This window comes from Mastigoproctus giganteus, chromosome 11, assembly GCF_048544385.1.
Source record: "Mastigoproctus giganteus isolate SK-2022 chromosome 11, ASM4854438v1, whole genome shotgun sequence".
NCBI classification, from domain to species: Eukaryota; Metazoa; Arthropoda; class Arachnida; order Uropygi; family Thelyphonidae; genus Mastigoproctus; species Mastigoproctus giganteus.
Genome location: NC_143585.1, coordinates 35,576,993 through 35,600,850, shown reverse-complemented (window position 1 = coordinate 35,600,850; position 23,858 = coordinate 35,576,993). Strand labels below are relative to the sequence as shown.

At 37.9% G+C, this 23,858-nt stretch overlaps 1 protein-coding gene across 1 annotated transcript in view; it reads right to left on the bottom strand.

Annotated features, from left to right (window-relative positions):
* Window positions 1–1,534: 1,534 nt before the first annotated feature.
* The window catches only part of LOC150077899 (uncharacterized), a 62,100-nt gene continuing 39,776 nt past the window's right edge, over window positions 1,535–23,858 (bottom strand). Inside the window, exon 5 of the mRNA XM_090384398.1 lies at window positions 1,535–1,642. Within this exon, the coding sequence (XP_090240524.1) occupies window positions 1,535–1,642 (108 nt within the window). The remainder of the gene's footprint in view (window positions 1,643–23,858) is intronic.

Here is a 23,858-nt window from a genome sequence, read left to right as displayed (position 1 = left end):
CAATATCGTCCATCATTTGGTTCATATCACCACTCGTATGTACATCTAAATATCTGCGCATACTTTTTATCGATTTTCGCATTTCTGATGTAGTAGGAAAAGGAACTAACAAATCGATGTCATTGTCTACATTATCATCACTATCTTCACCCATGAGATCCACCACTTTCGTAGGCCGTATGACGTCCAAAATATCACTATCTGTTAAAATTGGTGCTGTACACAAATTAGTATCATCAACTGCGACAAATTCATCCAAAGATCCCGAACTTTCTAAAAGAGATGAAGCACACCCAAACATTTCACTGAATGTCGGTTTAGCTTCTTGATTGTCTTGAGACTCTTGAGTAGGTATTAAATCCGTCATTTTGGAAAATTCCACATGACGAAAACAATTTTTGATAGTCTTTGGTGTTACAAGATTCCAGTAGTGCACAACATAATGCAATGCATCCAATAAATTGACAGAGAAATCTTCTTTTGATTCAATTGTGGCCAAATATTTTCTTAGCAATTGTTTTCGGTAATAAAATTTAAAATTCTGTATTATGCCTTGATCAAAAGGCTGTAAAATTCTCGTAGTGTTTGGAGGCAAAAATATAAGCTTTATAGCTTTTAATCTGACTTCAGAGTGAGCTGGACAATTATCAACAATCGTGGCAAATTTTTGCTTTTCGCATAAAAAGAACTTATCCCACACTCTGAAAGATAAAATAAAAACTATTCAAAAGCCAATCAGTAAATGTTGTCGCAGTCATCCATGCCTTCTTGTTTGCCGTGTACTCAACCGATATATTTTTTTTATATTTTTAAAACAGTGTGGATTCATGCTCTTCCCGATAAAGAAAAATAAGGACAGCTTTTCAGATCCATCTTCAGATGGATCTGAAAAGAATTGCAATGAATTGCAAGCCACCATTACCGTTATCCTCTCTTTGAACTTTTGGCCGCCAGAACACTGCTGTCCCTTAAATGATAAAGTTTTATCGGGTAAGCAGCAGTAGAACAACCTCGTTTCATCGGCGTTAAAGACCTCTCTCATGCTATATTCTTCAAGCACTGTGGGCAACGTAGACTGCAGCCAATCCGATGTCATACTTGGTGAAACTTGATTTGCTTCACCGCAAACATTTTTAAAAATGGTGCAGTTTCTTTTCTTGAAACGTTCCAACCAGCCTGGATTTGCAGTGAATTCAATCCACATTTGAATTGCAAACACATCCGCTTTTTCCATTAATAGAGGTTCCAATATTGGAGCATTGCTTGTTTGAACCAAACAAGCAATGCAGCTTCCAAATCTTCGTGTTTGGCTGTTCTCATCCGGCTCAAACATTGCAGTAAGTTGGTCTCTATTCTTTATGATTGCCAACAACGTAGAGTTAGCGATTCCGAAATTTTTTATAAATGTCTGTTTTCGAAGAATCCCCTACATCTACTGCTTGCTTAAACAACTCCATTTTAACTTTAAAGCGATATAGCGATAATGATAATTGATAAATACATTTTAAAATTTCCTCAGAGGGTATTACAAGTTTTAATATTCAAGTTTACCTTTTACCTTTTCATAAACAACAGTTGAAATATTAATCAGCCAATCGTTAACTTTCTGAATCATATCCTCCACTTCCAGTTTCCCAACACTCTGAAAGATAAAATGAAAACTATACAAAATTGACCTTCAATTTTCGTATTTCAAAAATAGTGAAATTAATATAACTTATACAGGGTGAAAATTATAAATTTAAATATTGTGGGAAAGACATGTAGGAATGTACAATTGATTCAAAAAATGCTAAATACATGTTACTGAGTAAAAGACACCTAAATCCATCCAAGCTGTGAGAAAAAACTGCTGATTTATTTGGTACTGAATATGTTTCCATATACTTTAATTATTTAAAAATTACCAAGTAAAACACACTTAATCCATGAATCCATTATTACTGAGCAAAAGACACCTAAATTCATGCAAGGTGTGAGAAAAAACTGCTAGTTTATTTGGTACTGAACATGTTTCCACATACTTAAATTATTTAAAAATAGTGGTGTTGATGAAATTAAACCAATATTGAATCACTATATAATCCTGCTCTGTCCAGACATCAAATGCGGACTTTGTTAGGATATCAGAGATGTGGTGAAAGTCAGATATAAGTGATGCAGAATTTGAATAGGGAGAGTACAATGTGTACAGAAACGACAGACATTATAGGAGGGGGGGGGGGGAACTGTGCTCTTAGTTAAGAAGAACATAAAATCTAAGGCAGTGCAAGTTGACATGGGTGACCGGTGCAATGCTGAGTCAGTTTGGCATGACATAAATACTGGGAAAGCAAAAATGACAGTAGGAGTGTGTTATAGGCCTAAAGATTCTGATGAGTACAACAAACAACTGTACAGAGAAATAGAGTGGACCAGTAAATCAGAATGTCTTAAAATGGGAGATTTTAACTTTCTAGATATTGACTGGAACTTATGGGTTAGTAACTCACATGCTAGCAAGACTTTCGTGGATTTATTAGATGATTGTTTTCTACAGCATCATGTTAGAAAGGCGACCAGAAGAAGTAATACTCTTGATCTGATTATCAGCAGTGATTATTCATGCATTAAGAATCTGCAGAAAAAAGAACCACTAGGTGGCAGTGATCACAGTGATTTGGAATTTACTTAAAGATGTAACTACCATTAAGGGTAAAGGGAAGGCGGTTTTTCTTTCATAAAGGTGACACAGTGGTTTAAGACAGTTTTTAAATTTTATAGTAACACTTAACATGTTCATTTACTTCATCAGATAAAAAAACACATACAATATGTAGAAATAAAAAAATATTGTGGGACCACATAATGATGGGACCAACTAATGATGCTACCATCAGCCAATTCTAAATTGGAAGCATTCAAGGAATTAATCACAGAAGCTACAAGGATTTTTGTACCGATTCAGAAATACTATTCAATGTTTAGGCCTAAATGGATGTCAGACGAACTAATGACATTCGTGGGAGAGAAGAAAAATGCATGGGATGCATATAAATTATCAGGTGACACAGTAGCTTATAGTAGATATAAACTAGTTTCTAACCAAGTCAAAAAGGTTTGGCAAGTGAAGGCAGATTATGAGAAATCTTTGGCAAAAGATGCAAAAGAAAAACAGCAAACACTTTACTTATGTCAACACTAAAGGAAGGAGGACAAATCAAATTGGTTTACTACATATCGATAGTTCTACTGTTGATGATCCTGTTGGATTTCTGAAAAATTGAACAAATGTTTTGAACCTACATAAACACACGAGGAATTCTTTAGAGAAGTGGAGGCTAAAAGTTTATCAAACTCTAACAAGGAGCTAAATGATTTTATAATAACTAAGAGGAAAGTGGAAGAGAAACTGTTGAAGTTAAATATAGAAAGGCACGTTGGGTGGATGGGATTTATCCAATTATATTAAGGGAGGCAGCAAAGGAAGCAAGCAAACCCTTAGCCATAATTATGAGAACTTCTTTGAATTCAGGGGAGGTCCCCGTGGACTGGAGTCATGCCAATGATTCCCCAATAAACAAAAGAGGATCAAAGGGTGACACCTGTTAGTTTAACTTCTATTCCAGGGAAAATAATGGATTCACTGGTTAAAGCAGCAATGCAGGATTGTTTAGACAAGACTGCAGTTATACTTCAGACACAGTATGGATTTGTTAAGGGGAAGTCTTGTCTGATCAACTTAAATGGATACTACGACATGGTCCCAAAGGAATTGGATGCCAAAAATAATTTTGATACCATATATTTAGAATTTAGAAAAGCTTTTAATACTGTTGCACATAAAAGACGGCTCTACAAATTGTAGAGAAAGACAGGAAGGCATTCCTTTTTTTGTCCGGGGACCTTTCTGCACAACGGATTTCCCCACCAATTCTACGGGGTTCGCTTGCAACTGTTAGCTGACGATTTTAAACAAATACCAAAACAATGACGGAGTTGAGTCATTCGGCTGAAGACAAAAGCTGTTCCCTCACATGATGCATCTTCTGTACGATTTGTCCTCTATGAACTTTCTGTAGTCCACATCCATCTCCTGGACGTTGTGGAGCAGCTCCATGGGCAAGAATCTATCCCCTATCCTGGGCCTCCACGCCACAGACTGCAGAGAGGAGAGGGCTCTTAAGGGTTTCGGGGGGGGGGGGGGCCCTCCAATTTCACATCTGCCAAAAACTTGGCGTATTGAATTCACCCACTATAATTTTAATTGACACGAGCAAGTGGAGGGCGAATATCTGTTTGGAGACTTTGTAATTTAGAAGTTGGGTGATATCTGAAGTATGTGTGAGGGGTTGCAGTTTATGCTTGAAGAGGAGCCACCGAAGAAGCCAATACTCATCAGTTGCAATGGTTTTTAGCGTCGTTTTCGTTGCAGATGCTCAGATTTCTGAACCGTAGGTGATGACTGGCTGCAGAAACCGGTATATGTATTGGAGCGTGTACTCAGGCTCTGTGACATGAAGGAGGTGTTGTTTGGCAAGCCATCTTGACCTACAGACCTTGTTGTGAATGTCTGCAACATGGTGTTTGAAACTGAGTTTAGGGTCGAATATAACGTCGAGATCTTTGTGCTTGGTGACTGGGGTGATGGGGGTTCCGTGGATTTCCAGGTTTAGTTGCGTTGGGTTTGATTTGAGTGAAAATACCATTTGTGCAGATTTTTTTGGATTTATCTTAAGAGAAAACTGTGCCAAGTATGTAATCAGATTCTTAAGGCTGTTGATAATGGTTTCAGAAACAGAATCAGGTTGGGCGGTCCCGTTGATCCGATAGAGGAGCTTCAAGTCGTCTGCATAACTGATAAATTCTGTTTGCTGGCACAGGAATGGGTGGATGGCAGCCGTAAAGAGGAGCCCTGAAAGAACTCTGCCCTGGGGAACACCTACACAATCTTTCCTTGTGAAAGATTTTTTATTCACAGTCAAGTGAAGGACCCTGGTAGTAAGTAGTGATTTCAATAATTCCAGTATATTGCCTTTTATCTGGTATCCATCCTCACAAAGTTGCAGGAGGGGCTGGATGTCTATGCTGTCGAATGCACATTGGATATACTTATGTTTAATGCTACACTGTAGCATTAAACGTAAGGTTCTGCTTTTGAATAAAGGGACAGTTGAGTGGGAGAAGGCAGAGAGTGGTCAAAAATTTGTCAGCCCATTGTCAAATTTTTAACATTCAACAACACAACATTCACATCTATTCTATAACTGTCCTTCCTCAATTTGAATCTATGCCCCTTCAGGTTCTAAATCGGAGCAAGCGGAAGTATTGCCATCAACACTGAGCCTGCTCAAACCATTCAAGGCCTCATACACCTCAATCAGATCACCTCGCAGGTGCCTAAGTCTCCAGACGCTACAACTTGCAGAAATTAAGCCTCTCTTGGTAAGAGCACTGCTTTGTTCCTCTCACCAATCTTGCTGCCCTTCTCTATACTTGTTCAAGCAACCTAAAATGAGGCCTGCAAACCTGTATGCAGTATTCAAGGTGTGACCTGACCATTGCCTTATACAAAGGGATAATCACCTCCTTGTCCCTGCTAGCAAAATTCCTATATATCACCGACAAAACTCCACAACCAGCTTGGGCAGCCTGTCGGCAAGGCTCAGAGAACTTTATATCTGATTGCACAATTATCCCTCACCCAGTCATTTTCATTTTCTACCACCCTAAGTGTAGTATTACACAGTTGGTACGTTTACCTTAGGTTACTACAACCAATATGCAGTACCTTGCATTTTTCGATGTTAAACTTCAGTTGCCATTTCTCAGCCCATCTGCCTAACTTTTCTAGATCCTGTTGCAGTAGCATACTGTCTTTACTGTCATTAACAACCCTGCCAACCTTGTATCATCTGCAAAATTGGATATTATGCCTGATATACTTTCATCGATATCACTGATAAATACACCAAACGACAAAGGGCCAAGCAAAGAACACTGGGGGACTCCACTAATAACATTAGTCCACGTAGAGTAGTGTCCATTTATTACCACTCTCTGCTATCTCCCAATCAACAATCACTTTATTCATTATAGCAACTTACCCTTAAGGCCATACCACTCCAATTTGTACAGCAGTCTTCCATGCACAACAATATCAAAAGCTTTCCTGAAATCCAAGTATATGATATCAAAATTATTTTTGGCATTCAGTTCCTTTGTGACCACATCATAATATCCAATCAAACTGGTCAGACAAGACCCATGCTGTGTCTTAACTATTACTGCAGTCTTGTCTAGATGATCCTGCAATGCTTTTTTAACCAGTGATTCCATTATTTTCCCCAGACCACAAGTTAAACTAACAGTTCTATAGTTACTTCTGTCACCTTTAGAACCACTTTGTGAATTGGTGATACATTTGCACACCTCCAGTCCACGGAGACCCCCCCTGAGTCCAAGGAAACTCTCATAATTAAGGCTAAGAGTTTGCTTACTTCCTTTGCTGCCTCCTTTAATATAACTGGATAGATCCCATCCACCCCAGGTGCCTTTTTTATGTTTAACTTCAACAATTTCTCCTCTACTTTGCTCTCCGTTATTACAAAATCATTAACTTCCTGTTAGAATTTATTAAACTTCTGTCCTCCCTGTTATTATAGAATTCCTCATGTGTGAATCTAAATGCAAAATACTCATTCAGTTATCTGAGCAGAATCATCAACAGTTGAACCAATGATATCAAGTGGACCAAACAGATTCACCCCTTCCGTCTAGAGTTTACATAAGTCTTTGTTGTTTTTATTTGCATGCTTTGCCAAGGATTTCTCGTAATCTGCTTTCATCTGCCTAACCTCCTTTGTGACTTAATTACAGACTAGCTTATATCCGCCATAGGCTTCTGTGTCACCTGATAATTTATATCCATCCCATGCATTTTTATTCTCTGCCACGAGCCTCAATTAGTTCAGCTGACACCCATTTAGGTCTAAACCTTGAACAGTATTTCTCAGTTAGTATGAAAAGCCTAGTATCTTCTAAAATTAATTCACTAAATGCTTCCCATTTAGAATTCACTGTTTTTAACATGATCGGTTGGTCTCACTGTATAGAATTTAAAAACTGTCTGAGATCATTGTAGTCACCTTTATGAAAGAAAAAACCCTTTCCTTTACTGCTAATGGTAGTTATATCTTTAAGTAAATCCCACATCAGTACGCTGTGATAACTGCCACCTAGTGGTTCCTTAATGTACAAATTCTTAATGCACAAATAATCACTGGTGGTAACCAGATCAAGAGTACTACTTTTCTCTTGAACATGCTGCTGCAGAAAACAATCATCCAATAAATCCACAAAAGTCTTGCTAGTGTGCGAGTGACCAAACCACAAGTTCCAGTCAATATCTGGAAAGTAAAAATCTCCCATAATAAGATATTCTGATTTACTGGCCCAATCGAAATCTCTGTACAATTGTTCGTTGTACTCATTAAGCCTATAACACACTTCTGCTCTCAAGTTTGCTTTCCCAGTGCTTATGTCAAACCAAACCGACTCATCATTGCACTGCCCATCTATGTCAACTTCATTAGATTTTGTGTTTCTTAACTAACAGCATAACCCCTCCTCCCTTCCCACCCTATTCTTTCTGTACACATTGTACTCCCCAAATTAGAATTCTGCACTAGTTATACAGAAGATAGTCGAAATAGTGGCACCCCAAATAACAGAACATTCTAAATAACCAGACATGGAGATTGGATGTATACATACAGCACAGATGTCTTGCAGTGCCGAAAAAAAGAAAATGGCAAGTCACGTGATTACTGTATTTGTTTACATTTGCTATTTTCAAAGTGAATTCTGTACTGATATCATTAGCATTAGTAGAGGCATATGATGCAAGAAAGCAAGCTTATGCAGCATCAGACAACAAAAAAAAAAAAAAAAAAAAAAAAAAAAAACACGCTCTCATTTTACCCCTCCATTCGTTCCAAATACCTGTCCAGCTCAGCCTTAAATTTATTTAGGCAATCAACCTTTACAACAAAGGATGGAAGTCTGTTTCACCAATCAACTACCCCCGCTGGTTAAAGGTAAACTTCCACACATCTATCTTACTTCTGTCTTTCGTCAATTTGAATTTATGCCCTCTCATTCTAGGCAAGAGGAAGAATCCCATCAGCATTGAGCATGCTCAAACCATTCAAGGCTTTATACACCTCAATCAGATCACCTTGCAGGTGCCTAGTCTCCAGACACTGTAATTTGCAAAATTTAAGTCTTTCTTCGTAAGAGCAACCCTTTGTTCCATTCACTAATCTTGTTGCCGTTCTCTGTACTCATTCCAACAGCTCTACATCCTTCTTAAAATGAGGCCTCCAGACCTGTATAAAGTACTCAAGGTGTGGCCTGACCATTGCCTTATACAAGGGGATAATCACCTTATCCCTGCTAGAAAAATTTCTGTATATATCATTGAGAAGACACCGTGAGCTACTCTTGCAGACCGTCTGCACTGCTCAGAAAACTTCATATTTCCCTGCACAATTACCCTCGGGTCCTTTTCGTTCTCTACCTCTGTCAGTGTAGTACCACAGAGTTGATAAGTCACTCTGGGGTTACTACTTCCCATATGTAGTACTTTACATTTGCCACCTCTCAGTTCAAATGCACAACTTTTCTAGATCCTGTTGTAGCAGCGTACTGTCATTAGTGGCCTTAACAACCCAGCCAACCTTCGTATCTTCTCCAAACTTGGACATTAAGCTTAATATACCATCATCAATATCATTTATAAATACAGAAAACAATAACATTAGTCCACGATGAGCAGTGTCCATTGATTACCACCCTCTGTCTTCTCCTCCTCAACCACCCCTTTATCCATAGCAGCAATTTGCCTCCAATGCCACACTGCTCCAATTTGTGCAGCAGTCTTCCATGTGCAACAGTATCAAAAGCCTTTCTAAGATCCAAGTATATAACATCCAGTTCCTTTGTGACCACATCATACTATCCAATCAAATTGGTCAGGCAAGACTTTCGCTTAACAAAACCATGCTGTGTCCGAGCTATAACTGAAGTCTTGTCTAGATGATCCTGTAGTGCTTCTTTATCCAGTGCCTCCATTAGTTTTCCTGGAACAGAAGTTAAACTAACAGGTCTATAATTACTTGTGTCCCTCTTGGATCCTCCTTTGTGAATTGCGGTCACATTTGCAAATCTCCAGTCCATGGGTACCTCCCCTGAGTACAAAGAAGCTCTCATAATTATGGCTAAGGGTTGGCTTACTTCCTTTGCTGCCTCCTTTAATATAACTGGATAGATCCCATCCACCTCGGGTGCCTTTTTTATGTTTATCTTCAACAATTTCTCCTCCGCTTTCCTCTCAGTTATTACAAAATCATCTAGCTCACTGCCAGAGTTTAACTCACCTCTGTCATTCTCCTCTCTCAATAACTCCTCATGGGTGAATGTAGATGCAAAATACTCATTTAGTTTCTTAGCCACCTGATGAGGATCATCAACAGTTGAACCATCCATATCCAGTGGACCAAACTGGTTCATCCCCTTCCTTCTAGAATTTACATAAGTAAAGAACTCTTTGCTGTTTTTCTTTGCGTCCTTTGCCAAAGATTTCCCATAATCTGCCTTTTCCTGCCTAACCTCCTTTGTGACTTGGTTACAGACCAGCTTATATCCATCATGGGCTTCTGTGTCACGTGTTAATTTATATGTATCCCATGCATTTTTCTTCTCTGCCATATGTCTCATTAATTCATCTGATATCCATTTAGGCCTAAACCTTGAAAAATATTTCTTAGTTGGTATATAAAGCCTAGTTGCTTCCAAGATAAGTTCTTTGAATGCTTCCCATTTTGAATTTGCTGTTGGTAACATCATCAGTTGGTCCCACTTTATAGAATTTAAATATTGTCTCAGACCATCATAGTCGCCTTTACGAAAGCAAAATCCCTTCCCTTTATCACCGATGGTAGTTACCTCTTTGAATAAATCCCAATTCAGCACACTGTGATCACTGCCACCTAGTGGTTCCTTTATCTGCAGATTCTTAATGCATGAAGAATCACTACTGATAATCAGATCAAGAGTATTACTCCGTCTAGTTGCCTCCCAGACATGCTGATGTAGAAAACAATCATCCAATTAATCCACAAAAGACTTGCTAGTGTGTGAGTGACCAACCCACAAATTCAAGTCAATATCTGGGAAATTAAAATCCTCATGATAAGACTCTCTGATTTACTGGTGCACTCTATTTCCCTGTACAGTTTCTTATTATACTCATCAGTCATTAGGCCTATAACACACTCCTACTTTCAATTTTGATCTCCTAATGCTTATGTCACACCAAACTGACTCGACACTACACTGTCCAGCGATGTCGACTGGCTTCACTTCCTTGGATTTTATGTGTTTCTTAACTAATTCCAGTTCTGCATTTCTTATATCTGTGTGACACCATGTCTCTAATATCCCAACAATATTTGCCTTTGATGTTTCGAGCAATACCTCAAATTCATCAAATTTATTTACCAACCTCCTAGCATTGATGTACATTCAAGTATACATGCACCTGTTCCTATTCTTAGTTACCCTAACACAACCCATGTGTTTACTTGTACCGCAATGACTCTCAGCAGTCTCTGAAATACCCTGCATCTTGTTTTCCAGTCTGCTGCTCATTCCAATAGAAGCAGTGCAAGAATCACTTTCACCTCTGCCAGTGGCTACTGTTAATCTATTACTTCTTGTATCCCCACAAGCTAGCAGTTTTCCGACCCACCTAACACTGCCTTGATAGTATCTGCAAATATTCTTGCACCCTTTCTATTTAATTGTATCCCATCCCTGTAGAAGCAGTCTCTCCTATTAAGAAGTACAGACCAGGCTGAAAAAAATTCTACCCCTTGAGCCTTGCACAATCTTTCCAGGGCCAAATTGATCGACAAGGCTCTCATCATATACTCCCTCCTGTCGTGTCTGGGCAGAATTGCAGATACTTTCAAATTCAACCTTAATTCACGGCTTTTTTTCAACAGTGACCTGTACTTGTTAAGTAATTCTGGCGGTCTCCTTCTCTTCGTATCATTAGTGCCAACGTGTAGAACAATATCACCTTTTGTGCCCTTAAAAGATGTTATCTACTCTACAACATCATCAACCTTTGCCGCTGGCACACATACCCTTGTCCTGTTCCACCTATCCTTTTTACATAGCATGTTCCCTGTTTCTCTGACAATAGACTAACCAACAACTACTAGTTCCTGTGGGACCAGCGCATTCTGCCTTGGGGGTTGCTGCATGATGATCAAGTGAAAGCTCTGGAGTTGATGTGGGCAGTTGAGCACTTGATGGGCCCCTCAATTTAGATCCTTCGAGGGTATCCACCCTGTCCTTCAAGCTCTCATATAGGCCCATAACAAGGCTGAGTTGTCGCCTCAATTTCTCACATTCCTTACATCGCGCGCACACACAAAGACATCCCCCTTGGCAATATCATATCCCGTACCTGATTGCTATACAAACATCAAGCAAGCAGTGCATTTTAAAAGGCTGTGATTCAGAGGGAAACTGCCCCCCCTCAGTTCTCTCCTGAGCCACAGCACTCCATTTAGCTTGAGCCTTTTTCTTTGCTGCTCTGATCTGAGTCATGATTTCAATTCAATTTCAATACAAAAATTATAACCCTAAACTTGTATCGCAATGCAGTTGTAACAATATATATCTATATATATTTTTTTCAGTATTGAGTATTATCTTTGAGTTTCTTTATATAACTTCCATATCAGTTATGTATTAATTAATTATGTCATGTTTGTAAAATCTAAGTCGTTATATGTATTTAGTTAAAAAGTACAATTTAATTGACAATAAAGTTCAACAAGATTAATAAATTTTACTGATTAATTGATAATATTATATACTATACTATACTATATAAAGAAGCTCTCATAACAATGGATCGTATAACAATGGCGGCAAGTTACAAATGGTAAATCTACAGACACTTAAGTATTAATTAACTTCCAAAATCTCGCTGTCTCAATTCAGAATAAACCAAGGATCTTGATTAGGTCTATAAGCTACTTATAAAAAATAATTTAATATAACAATTAGTCAATAAAGCTTGTTTGTTTGTTTGTTTTTTAGGAGCATTAGCAACTAAGGCCATATTGCTCCGGGATATGCGGTGGTCGTTTCCTGACCTTTCCGCATCCTCCGTATTTGGTGGTGACGGGCTCGAACCCCGGTCTAATCAAGAAGCGGGTGCAATGCACTGCTGCTGCTCCTTCCCACCTGGCTACGGAGGCACCTCAGCCAATAAAGCGACTAAATGTAACTAAAAAACTTCCCGTTCGTCGGCTCTGCAAAACTTGTAAACCGCGTGGATTGGATACCCTTACCGATACTATGTAATAACCTACAAAATCTCTATCTAAGTTAAAATTTAAACTAAGTATCATAACTAGGAATAGAAAGCTACTCTAGAAAATAAGTTAATATGCCAATTTAAGTTAATAAAACAGAAAAAAGTTCTCTATTTTCCTGAGCCGTAAAACCTTCACCTGAACAAGACTACTCTCATTCCCATTCGATGATATCACAGATTATACCGCTGTTTTACATTTATTTTAAATTAAAAACCCCTCACTATGGTTCCGAAAGTTAATAAACCTCATACAGAGAAGGAAAAAAGCCTAGTGACAAACTTGATATAATCCAAACTATTACATTATGGTCACCCGGAGTGTTAATTCATATACCCATGTGTGTTATGTCTGGAAATTGCGTGTGTTCTTTGCTCAATTTGCCAGTTTTGCTGGACACCCCAGTTTCTGGGGAATAAACCTTGCTATCTAGGCCTGAGACCCACTAATTCAGCCACGGAGCAAAAAAAAAGCCTATAAAAGTTCCATGTGTCATCGATGGGATTCAAACTTGGTCCTTCCCCCGGTGTGGGGAGGATGGTGACGATGCCACTGTGCTACCCGTGCAGACTAATCTTGATACAATAAAGAAAATAGAATGGGGTGTAAGTAGCAGTGTATTAATGGCAGAATATAACACTGAATCATCATGTTTATGTTTTTTTATGTGCAGTTAATAAAATTGAATTCTTAATATTACCATTTCTTATTTAGCCTCATTATTTCTGCATTAAATATATTAAAAATAAAAGATTCTAGCTAACGGAAAAATCAAAGTAATGGCATCTTGAATCACCGAACATGCCGTTATTTCGAAAGTCTATTTTATCTGTGTGACACCACGTCTCTGATATCCAAACAATATCTGCCTTTGATGCCTTGATCAGTACTTTAAATTAATCAAATTTATTTACTATACTTTTAGCATTGGTGTAGATGCAAGTATATATGCACTTGTTCTTACTCTTAGTTACCCTAATACAGCCCATGTATTTACTTGTTCCATGATGACTCCCACTGGTCCCTGAAACCCCATCCTCTAGGCTGCTGCTCATTCTAATAGAAGCAGTTACTGTACTTATTGTAATAGTTACTGTACTTGTTAAGTAAATCTGCAATCTCCTATTCTTAATGTCATTAGTGCCAATGTGTACAACAATATCACCTTTTGTGCCCTTAAAAGATGATATCTGCTCTACGTCATCAACTTTTGCCCCTAGCAGACATACTCTGGTCCTATTCCACTTATCCTTTTTGCATAATATATTACCCATCTTCCTGACAATAACTAGCTCCTGTAGGATCAGCACATTCTGCCTTGTAGATTGCTGCTGTGTTGCCTGATGCACAAGAGTGAGCTCTAGTGTTGAGTTGGGCAGCTGAGAGCTTGTTGAGTCCCCCACTTTAATATCTTTGAGGGATCTACCCGACTCCTCAAACTCTCATAGGTGCCCATTAGAATGCTGAGTTTAGTGATGCGTTGGAGAATCACCCTTCTCAGTTCACACCAAGGCCACAGCACTCCTGCTACTTTGTGCCCGTTGCTTTGCTGCTCTAGTGTGGAGCATGATGTAATAGTTTCTGAAGTGTTTCTTTTACAGTTTTCATTAAAAAAAAAAAAAAAAGGAACCAAGAACCTGTCTGATGACTTGCCACTATCTTTGCAACTGTTTCGCTTTTTGCTTGAAAAATGGTGTAATACCAATACCATATAAGTGCCAATGTTGTATTTGTTTTATAGTAATGCTGTATTTGTTTATAGTTTCAGATTACTTGTTTTTTCCTTCCATTAGTTCAGTAAATATCTACTCTCTTATTCTAGTTGTTTTTGAAAGATTTTTTTTGTTTTCTTATAGTAAAGATTAAAAATGAAATTTTATATTTTCTCAAGATGGATGCTATTCTGCAGGAAGCAGAATAGCATCCATCTTAGCATCCATCAGCAGAATAGCACCCCAAAACCTCTCTCAGGCTTCTTGATTCCATTCAGAAGAGGGCAGTTAGGTTAATTAATGATTCATCTCTAACAGAGTCTCTCCACTCGCTTTCTCATAGACGTACTGTTTCTGCTGCATGCCTCTTCTACATGGGCACTGTTCTTCTGAATTGGCTTCTATAATTCCCACTCTCTCTTTCAAAACAGTCCGAACACGTGCCGCCACCAGCCAACATCCATTTACTGTCCAACTTCAAACCCACAGAACCAACTTTTCATCTTCCTCATTTATTCATTCAACTGCTGTTTTCTGGAACAACCTTCCTTCATACGTATTTCCTGAAAATTGCAATCTACAGAAGTTCAAGTCCAATGTCAACAAATATCTTCTTTCGTCTTCTCAACCTCCAACCCAAGCACGGTACTAAGTACTATAGGTTCTAATACCTCTCGTGTTTGGGGTTCACATAAAAAAAAAAAAAAAGCAACATATTTAATTTCAAATTTTGCACTCTGTGAAGTGCACCAAATTTGAAATAACCATGAAAATTGAAGTAATTAATGGCATTAAATATTTATAACATATATGTTTTTAAATTTTTAATAATGTTTCTATGTACAATCAGCTAATATATTTTAAGCATACACGTTTGAAATTTGAAACAAACTTTTAAACTGGTAAATGGAAGAGAGACTAATACACTAATGTTTCTATTTTATGTCTAAAACCACTTTTTGTAATTTTCTGCTTGTTTTTTTGAAAATAAAATGTTCTATAAAACACATAACACATTTTAAAAATTTTAATTTTTTACTAAAACTGAAAAAGTTGCATACAATAAGTATTAATCCATTAAGAAAAGATGAAATAGTGGCAGTGTTGAAGCAGAATTCAAAAAACCCAAAATATTTTCCATAAATTAAAAAGAAATTTGGGCACCTGTCAGGTGGCTTGCCACCATTTTTGCTATAATTTGGGGGTACCACCACTGCTTCAAGGAAAAGCTTGTGATAATCAAACTCAAGCTAGTTAAATAAATTTCCCTCATAAGCACAGTATCTAAACAAGAATATTTAACAATCTACAATGATTACTTAAATGGTTTAAACCTTCAGTCAGCTGCAGACTCCATTTTTAGTTTAAAACATGGTGGACTCCCCAAGTGTACTGATTACTCTTTAGGTCTGGTATTGCTAAAATTTGTTTGATAATGTTTAAATTTAGACTACGAACTGAAAATTGTTATGGCTTTTAAACTTCAGACAGTTTTCAATTCCAAGTTTAAATTTTAGATGTGTTGTATACTATAAAATATGCTCTTAATCAGTTAAAATTCCATATAGACAGCAATAAAAAATTAAACAAAAAAACATTGTCTTCATAAGGTATGCATATATAGTAGTATATATGCATACTTTATATACTACTATATATGCAACAATAAATAAAACAGAATGCAAAATTTTATAAAATATCAAATCAATATATTTTAATGGTTTTAGTAGAGTGAACTCAAGAAAAACTTACTGCAGTGACATTTTCATCTTTTAGTAAATCCTCCAATCCATTAGTTATATTCATATCTAAAATTCTCTTTAATATATTTTCTGTCTTGAGAAGGGGGAAAAAAGTGCTCTGAGCAAATAACCAATGAAAATACTGCATCACATTTTTAAACAAATTTTACATACTAAAGGCTAGAAATGAACAAATTAGCTGTTTTAAGTTTTCTCAAGTTAGAGTACAACTTCAAATAATGCAGAGGGAAGTAATAAAATTTGTGGTGCATGAATGTTGGTATATTTGTATCATCAATTAAAATTGGACTATTAGTTGAATTTCATTTAAAGTTAGTAGTAGTCTACAATAGCTCCAGGAAAATTTGCTAGAGAGCAGCAATGAGTCATAGAACTTTACATGTTCATGAATTCTATATGCTTCTGTCAGTAAGGAAAATGGCAGAAAAGTTGCACAACACAATCAAGCAGAAAGCTAAGGTTGTAATTTTTTTTTTTTTTTTTTTTTTAACCCAAAACAAAGAGTGTAGCTGCTGTACAGAGAGGATTTTGGAATTTTTTTTTTTCCGACTCGCAGGAGATCTTGCAAGATATACGCTACTTCATTGATTCCAGCAGATGTTACTTTTTTTATTTTTTATTTTTTTTTATGAAAACCCCAAACACGATAGCTATTAGAACCTATAATACTTAGCACCGTGCTTGGGTTGGAGGTTGGGAAGACGAAAGAAGATATTTGTTGACATTAGACTTGAACTTATGTAGACTGTAATTTTCAGGAAATACATATGAAGGAAGGTTGTTCCAGAAAATGGCAGTTGAATGAATAAATGAGGAAGATGAAAAGTTGGTTCTGTGAGTTTGAAGTTGGACAGTAAATGGATGTTGGCTTGTTTGCGGCACGTGTTCCAACTGTTTTGAAAGAGAGAGAGTGGGAATTATAGAAGCCAATTCAGAAGAAGTGCCCATGGAAGTATCTGTAGAAAAGGCATGTAGCAGAAACAGTACGTCTATGAGACAGTGAGTGGAGAGACTCTGTTAGAGAGGATTCATTAATTAACCTAACTGCCCTCTTCGAATGGAATCTAGAAGCCTGAGAGAGGTTTTGAGCGCAACGACCCAGATGTGGGAACAATATTCCATGGTAGGGTGGATTTCGATTTGTACAGAGTGAACAGCTGTTTGGAAGAAAAGTAACGCTGAGAGTGAAAGAGAAAACCAAGTTTTTTAGATGCACAAGAAGCAATATTTGTAATGTGCTTGTGTCAAGAGAGATTAGAAGTCAGGGTAATCCCCAAAAGAGATATCATTTTGCCTAGAAATCAGAGTGTCACCAAAGATAAGAATTGGAGCTGAAGAATCCTTTTTGCAAGATATAAGACAAGACTGAGTTTTAGAAGGATTGAAATCAACTAAGTTGTCTTTGCCCCACTAGAGAATTACCTGGATATCGGCATTTAAGGAATTTGTAGGAGATATTCAAGAAGTTGAAGCTGACTGAGCAGGGCAAGGTTTCTCAAAATCGAAAGTGGAATGCAATATGCTATCATTGGCAAAACTACGGATAGAATTTCCAGTCAATGGAAGATCATTAATATACAAAAGGAAAAGAGTAGGAAACTGGATAACCAATTACAAAAAAAAATTAGCAAACCATAAGATGGAAGCTTGTTTAGAAGACCTTTATGCCAAACACAATTGAAAGCCTTTAAGATGTCAAGAGCAATTGCTTGTGTTTCACCAAACTTTTCCATTGCATTTTTCCACAAACGAGTAACATAAGTCAGAATATCACCAGTGGATCGACACTGACGGAATCCATACTGGCAATTGTTGATCAGACGAAGGATTTCTAGGTAATTTAAGAGTTGGTGATTAATTGATTTGTCCATTACTTTAGAAAGAGTAGAAGTAATTGCAATGGGACGATAATTGGATGGGAGGGTTTTGTCACCCTTTTTTGGAACTGGCTGGATATGAGCAAATTTTCAAGCAGAAGGAAAAACACCTTTGGAATACGAAAGTGAAAAAATGTGGCAAAGAACAGGAGTAAGTTCAGGAGCACAGGTTTTGAGAACAAGTGGAGAAATACCATCAGGACCTGGAGCTTTCTTAGCATCAAGATTAGTCAAAATCCTTCTGATATCTTTTTTTTGATGGTAGATCACAGGAGGCAATGAATGGAGCATGCTAGAAATGGTGGAAGGTGTTTTACCGAGATCATTAACATGCGAGTTGGAAGAAAAATGGGATGTAGCAGGTCAGCTTTATCCTTGGCTGCAATGACAATAGAACCATCTGGTTTTGATAGAGGTGGAAAGCAGAGATGGGCAAAAGTTGCGGCCAAGAGCTTTGGCAAGAGACCAGAATTCTCGGCTACCATTAGGGCAAGAAGCAAGTTTTCTACTCTTTAGACTGTTCAAAATCTAGATTGGACTGATTAATAACTGCTTTACAATTGTTGCGAGCTTTGGTGTAGGCATAAAATGAAACTGAAGAATTGGAAACAAGCCAATTACGATATGCAACGTTCTTCTCTTGAACAGCCTTAGCACATTTATTGGAAAACCAAGGATTAGATAATGGACGAGATTTAAAGTGGAGTGTGGAATGAAGGATTCCATTCCTACAAGAATAATTTCACTGACACGATCTAAGCAAACGTTTACATCAGAAGTTTCGAAACAGTAATCCGACCAAGGAAAAGAAGAAAAGAAATCTCGCAGGTCATCCCATTTTGCATTCTTGTAATGCCAAACAATACGAGGTTGGGAATAGCCATGAGATAAAGGCTCCATTGGAGAAGAGACAATCACCAAGTTGTGATCTGAGGTGCCTAAAGGACCACTTACTTTGACCATGTACTTCAGGGGTACCCAACCTTTCTCAGTTCACAGCGCCGTTACTGTCCCAGTAATTTTTTTCACGGCACCCCTAGGCCAAAAGAAATATCTAGCACAGTGGTTTTCGACCTTTTAATATATACTTATATAATAATTTTATTCTTTATATAGAGGTACTAAATAAAGATCAATTATAGATCACCACAAAATTAAAAAGATATGGTACAATGGATATTGTATCGTATCCTTTATATTTTACCCTTTTTATAATGAAATAAATATATAAATTTCAAAAAAAATAATAATAATAACTTTAAGTAACTTAAACCTAAATTACACGGCACCCTTGTGTGCCGTGGCACCCCAGTTGAAAACCACTGATATACTTAGAGGGGTTGTTTGAGAGAAAAAGATCAAGCATGTTGGCTGTATGGTTAGGATTGTCCGGTATTCTTGTAGGTAAATGAATAATCTGTGCAAGGTCATTAGTAATTGCAAAAGCCTCAGCATCTCGACCAGCTGGGTTGGTGTGTCTAGAAAACGGAAGCCAGCTGGAGTTGTGAACATTAAAAACACCAAGGAAAATTACCTCACTGTTGGGAAAGTTGGACTGGAGAAAGTCAAGTTGCAAAGAGAGGAAGTCAAAGAGCTCTGAGTGATTAGTGGAATTGGGAGAATGGTCGAGACAACAGATGAATTAGACACAATGAGGTAGAGAGATTTTAAGCCAGAGAAGATCGAAAAGAGGAGATTACAAATTAAGTCTCTGACAGGGAATATCGGAACGGACATATGCACAAGTACCACCTTTGAGGCAAAAGGAATCGTACAATGAATAATTTGGGCGACTGAGATGAGCAGTAGTTGAATCAACTGATAACTGAGATTCTGTCAGAAAAAGTACATGCAGTTTGACAGACTGCAAGTGGAAATGGACGTCGCTGAGATTAGAATTCAGAACATGTATTTGTGAAATGAACTAGGAAGTGTTTAGATCTTTTTGCAGATAATCTTACTCTATTAGTTTGACAATTCATGGTGTATTCAATAGTAAGAAAAAGTGTGTGGGGGGGGGGAAACATGCTGTATGAAGTAATGAAATTTTTGGATATGGCGTACACATGGTAAGAATATACCCAGATCCTTGACGTAACATGGCCTCGACAATGTCTCCCCCCCCGCATACACACTACTCAGACTCCCTCCAGTCACTATCTGGCAGAGTAGAGGTAGCAAGATTATACACTAGCTGATCCAGAAGCCTCCTAAAGAGTTACCAATAGGTTCAGTCTGGTGTACTAACTAGAGGCCGGCCTGCGAACACCATTTTAGAGCTGTACCCTCGAAATGTAAGGAAGATTGGATCTCGCCATAATGTTCATCATAACCTCAAAAGTCATCAGTCATACTGCATGATGGAAGAGATGGGGAAGGGCTTTTTTTTTTGTTTTTGTTTTAGTTAGTTGTTGGCGCATCGGCTTCCGTGGCCATAATGCACCTCCCACGGTTTTTGCAGTACTGTGATCCAAGCCCGAGGCAGGATTCGAACCTGCAACCTTTGGGTTGCCTGGCAGGCATTTTACCCACCCGGCTAGCCCGGTCTGCCTTGGGGAAGGGCTGACCAGGACTTAGCTCTGCAGACTAAACATGGGTTCCACCACTTCAAGCCTCCAATAAGCAAAGTGGTATTGCACCGGTTGATGAGAGGCATCTACCACCTAGTATTGCCTTGTAACACAGAGGGGCAGCATTCCTCCATGTGGTGTGGGTGCCACACCTTGATCCCTGCTTACGTTGGTTCACACCTGGGTGGTCACCCACAGTGTGTTTGTGCAAGGAGGTTATACCCAGGATTACTAACAGTCCCACCATTGTGAAGGTGCAAGCAGAGGATCTGGCTGTCACAAACTGCCCGGACTTCACCGAAATTGGGTCCACTTGACTTGAATGTTACCCGAATATCAGTTCCGTCAGTGTTTTAGACTCCCAGGTAGCAAGGAGCAAGTACTGGCATATCTAAGAAAATGTCTGTGACAACCTTAAGGACCAAAGGAGAGGAAGGCTAAGTAAAGGAATGAAAACAACCTTGTGTGGCCAATATTCATTTTCCAGGAAACGTTGAACCCCTCTGAGTTGCAATGTAATGTTCTGCAATAAGCTCAAAGTCTTGGCTAACATTGAAGGAATTTTTCTCCAACTGGGCAGTGGCTCTTATATCTGCTATGTTATGCTTGTCTACCTTCCACCACCTATAGATAACACTCTTATGACGGAATTTGAGATCACTATCGACCAAATTCTTGATCAACATCTGGGAATAGGCCATTTAATTGTTTTAGGGGACTTTAATATGCCACATGCCTATAATGGATGTAATGCCAATCCAACTAATGTCTGGACACTTAAGGGTAGATTTCAAAAAATTTTCATCTCTCTAAATTTGAATCAGATCTGTGAATTTCCAACTAGAAATGAAAACTACTTGGATTTAGTCTTCACCAACTTTCCTTTGGTGGTCTTTAAGCCAACTAATCTTTTCAAATCAGATCACATTCCTGTGGCTTTTTCCATCAAGAAGAGATCCGTTAAAAATACGGATTTAGAACAAAAACAGAAGCTCAATTTCAATAAAATGAAATGGCCTGATATGAATTATGCATTTAAAAACTGTAATTGGGAATTACTATTAAAAATCAACGATCCTCAAGAAGCACTGGACTGCTTTTACCAAATCATTAATGAAGTAACTAACAATCTTGTTCCATGCTATAGTGTTCCTGATACAAATTACCCACACTGGTTCTCTAAGGAACTAAAATCCCTACTGGCAAAAAAACGAAAAATGCATAGTAGGTTTAAGACAAATAAAGAAATATGCCTTTACGATAAATATTCCTCCTTAAGAAGACAGGTTAAAATGACATTAAAACAGGACTACAACAAATACCTGTGTTTTGTCGAAAGAAGAGTCTTCGAGGCAAAAGATATGAAGCCTATATTCAGCTATTTCAAAGCAAAAAATCAAAATGCGGCTGTAAACACGCTAGATATTCCCAGTGAATTGTCATCTTTGTCTGAGGCAGACTACCTTGCTAGCAGCTTTGAAGAAATTTACAAAACAGATACAGCAGATGATGGGATGGAAGGTAACAAAAATTTTCCTCTCAACTACATTGATACCCTAACAGTATTTGAAATAAACCAAGCAGAATTATTGAGCACAATCCATAGTATGAAAAAGGATCTCACACGAGGCCCGGACGGTATCCCTACTGTCTTATGGAAAAAATGTGGAACTACACTTATAAAGCCATTACTTCACTTAATAAAATTGGTATTTGAGAGTGGAATCTATCCAGTTCAACTGAAAAAGGCCATTGTTACCCCTCTTTACAAAAAAGGAGACCCATCCTCATCCAACAATTACAGACCAGTTTGTCAACTGAATACACTCTCAAAGATAATTGAATCCATTGTAATGAAGCAGCTATTTAACTTTATGAAACTTAATTTGTCAGATTACTCTCACGGATTTATCAAGGGTCGTTCCACCTGCACAGATATGATCTCGTTTGTTTCGAACATATCCCAGGCGCTTGACGAAGGAAAACAAGTCGACTCCATCTTCCTTGACTTAAGCAAAGCCTTCGACAAGGTAGTCCATCAAAGACTAATCAACAAACTGCATCACTATGGTCTCAGAGGACAAGCACTAAACTGGATTGAAAACTACTTGGAAGGTAGAGAAATGTCCGTGACATTTAAAGGTAAAACCTCATATCCTTTCAGTCCTGAAATTGGTGTCCCACAGGGTTCATCCTTAGGCCCGCTATTATTTCTTATCTACATCAACGACCTGCCAAGCACCCTTGGAGCCTACCAAATCAAAATCAACGTATTTGCAGACGACATAAAAATCTATAAAGCAATTCGCAGTACCAATGACTGCATCATCCTAAACGAAGCTCTTCAACGAGTTATTCAGTGGCTGAAGGAGAACAAAATGGCAGTCAATGAAAACAAGTGTGAGCTGATGAGCTTTGCTAATGCACACAAGAAAAACAAACTTAATTTTTCTTATTGTATCAACAACAAGGCAATCAAAAAAGTTAGTACAGCCAAAAATTTAGGTATCTTTATTAAAGAATCATTTTCCTTTGATGTCCATGTCTCTAACATTGTAAAGGCAGCTAGCAAAAAACTAGGTTTCCTGAAAAGAATTAACCGAGACTTCAATCAGTTGGCACTTTTCATCTTTCTTTACAAAATCTATGTTAGGCCAGCCCTAGAATTTGCCTCACAGGTCTGGTCCCCACATGTTGCTTACCAAAAATTAGAAATTGAAAATATTCAAAAGAGAGCAATCCAGTACATTTGCTTTAAAAGTGGCCTTGAATACTATGAGAAATCCTACCAAGAGTGGTGTGTATTCTTTGGACTCGAAACGCTGGAAAAAAGAAGAGATAAAGCCGACTTACTCCTTCTTAACCAGCTGTTAAATGGTACTCTGAATTGCCCTCATCTCGTCTCACAAATAAATTTCAACGCTCCGACAAGAGCGTTAAGAAACCATCCACTGCTGAAACCATCCTATGCGAGAACAAATTATGGATACTACAACTTCTACAACAGGACTGCAAGATCAATGAACAAAGCAAATATTGAGATATTTGATACCCCCGGACACTTCAAGAGGCAACTGAAATTGCTAACCTCATCCGGTACCTGACTTAAAACAGACTCTTCTTTTAAGTTCTAAGACTCTGATTGAGTGTGAAGAAATACCAGTGCTCTGCCTGTTCACTTAAATAGGACGGATGAGTCCTACTTTTATTTATTTAGTTTTATTTTATCTGTACATTTACTTTTTTCTTTACTTTGGGAAATGTATACTCCAAGCTTCTGCTTTGAAGCTATGTAATAATTCTTTGTAGCTGCACCCTCAGGCACGTTGTTTGCTGTTTTGTACATGTTAATAATAATAATAATAATAATAATAATAATAAGAAGAAGAAATACATTGCAACTCATTTTCAGGAAAGCCAACAAAAAAAAGCAGCTTTTGAACTTGGAATATCTCAGCATTCTGTTCGATAAACACTTCAGTTGGCTTAAAAATGTTCC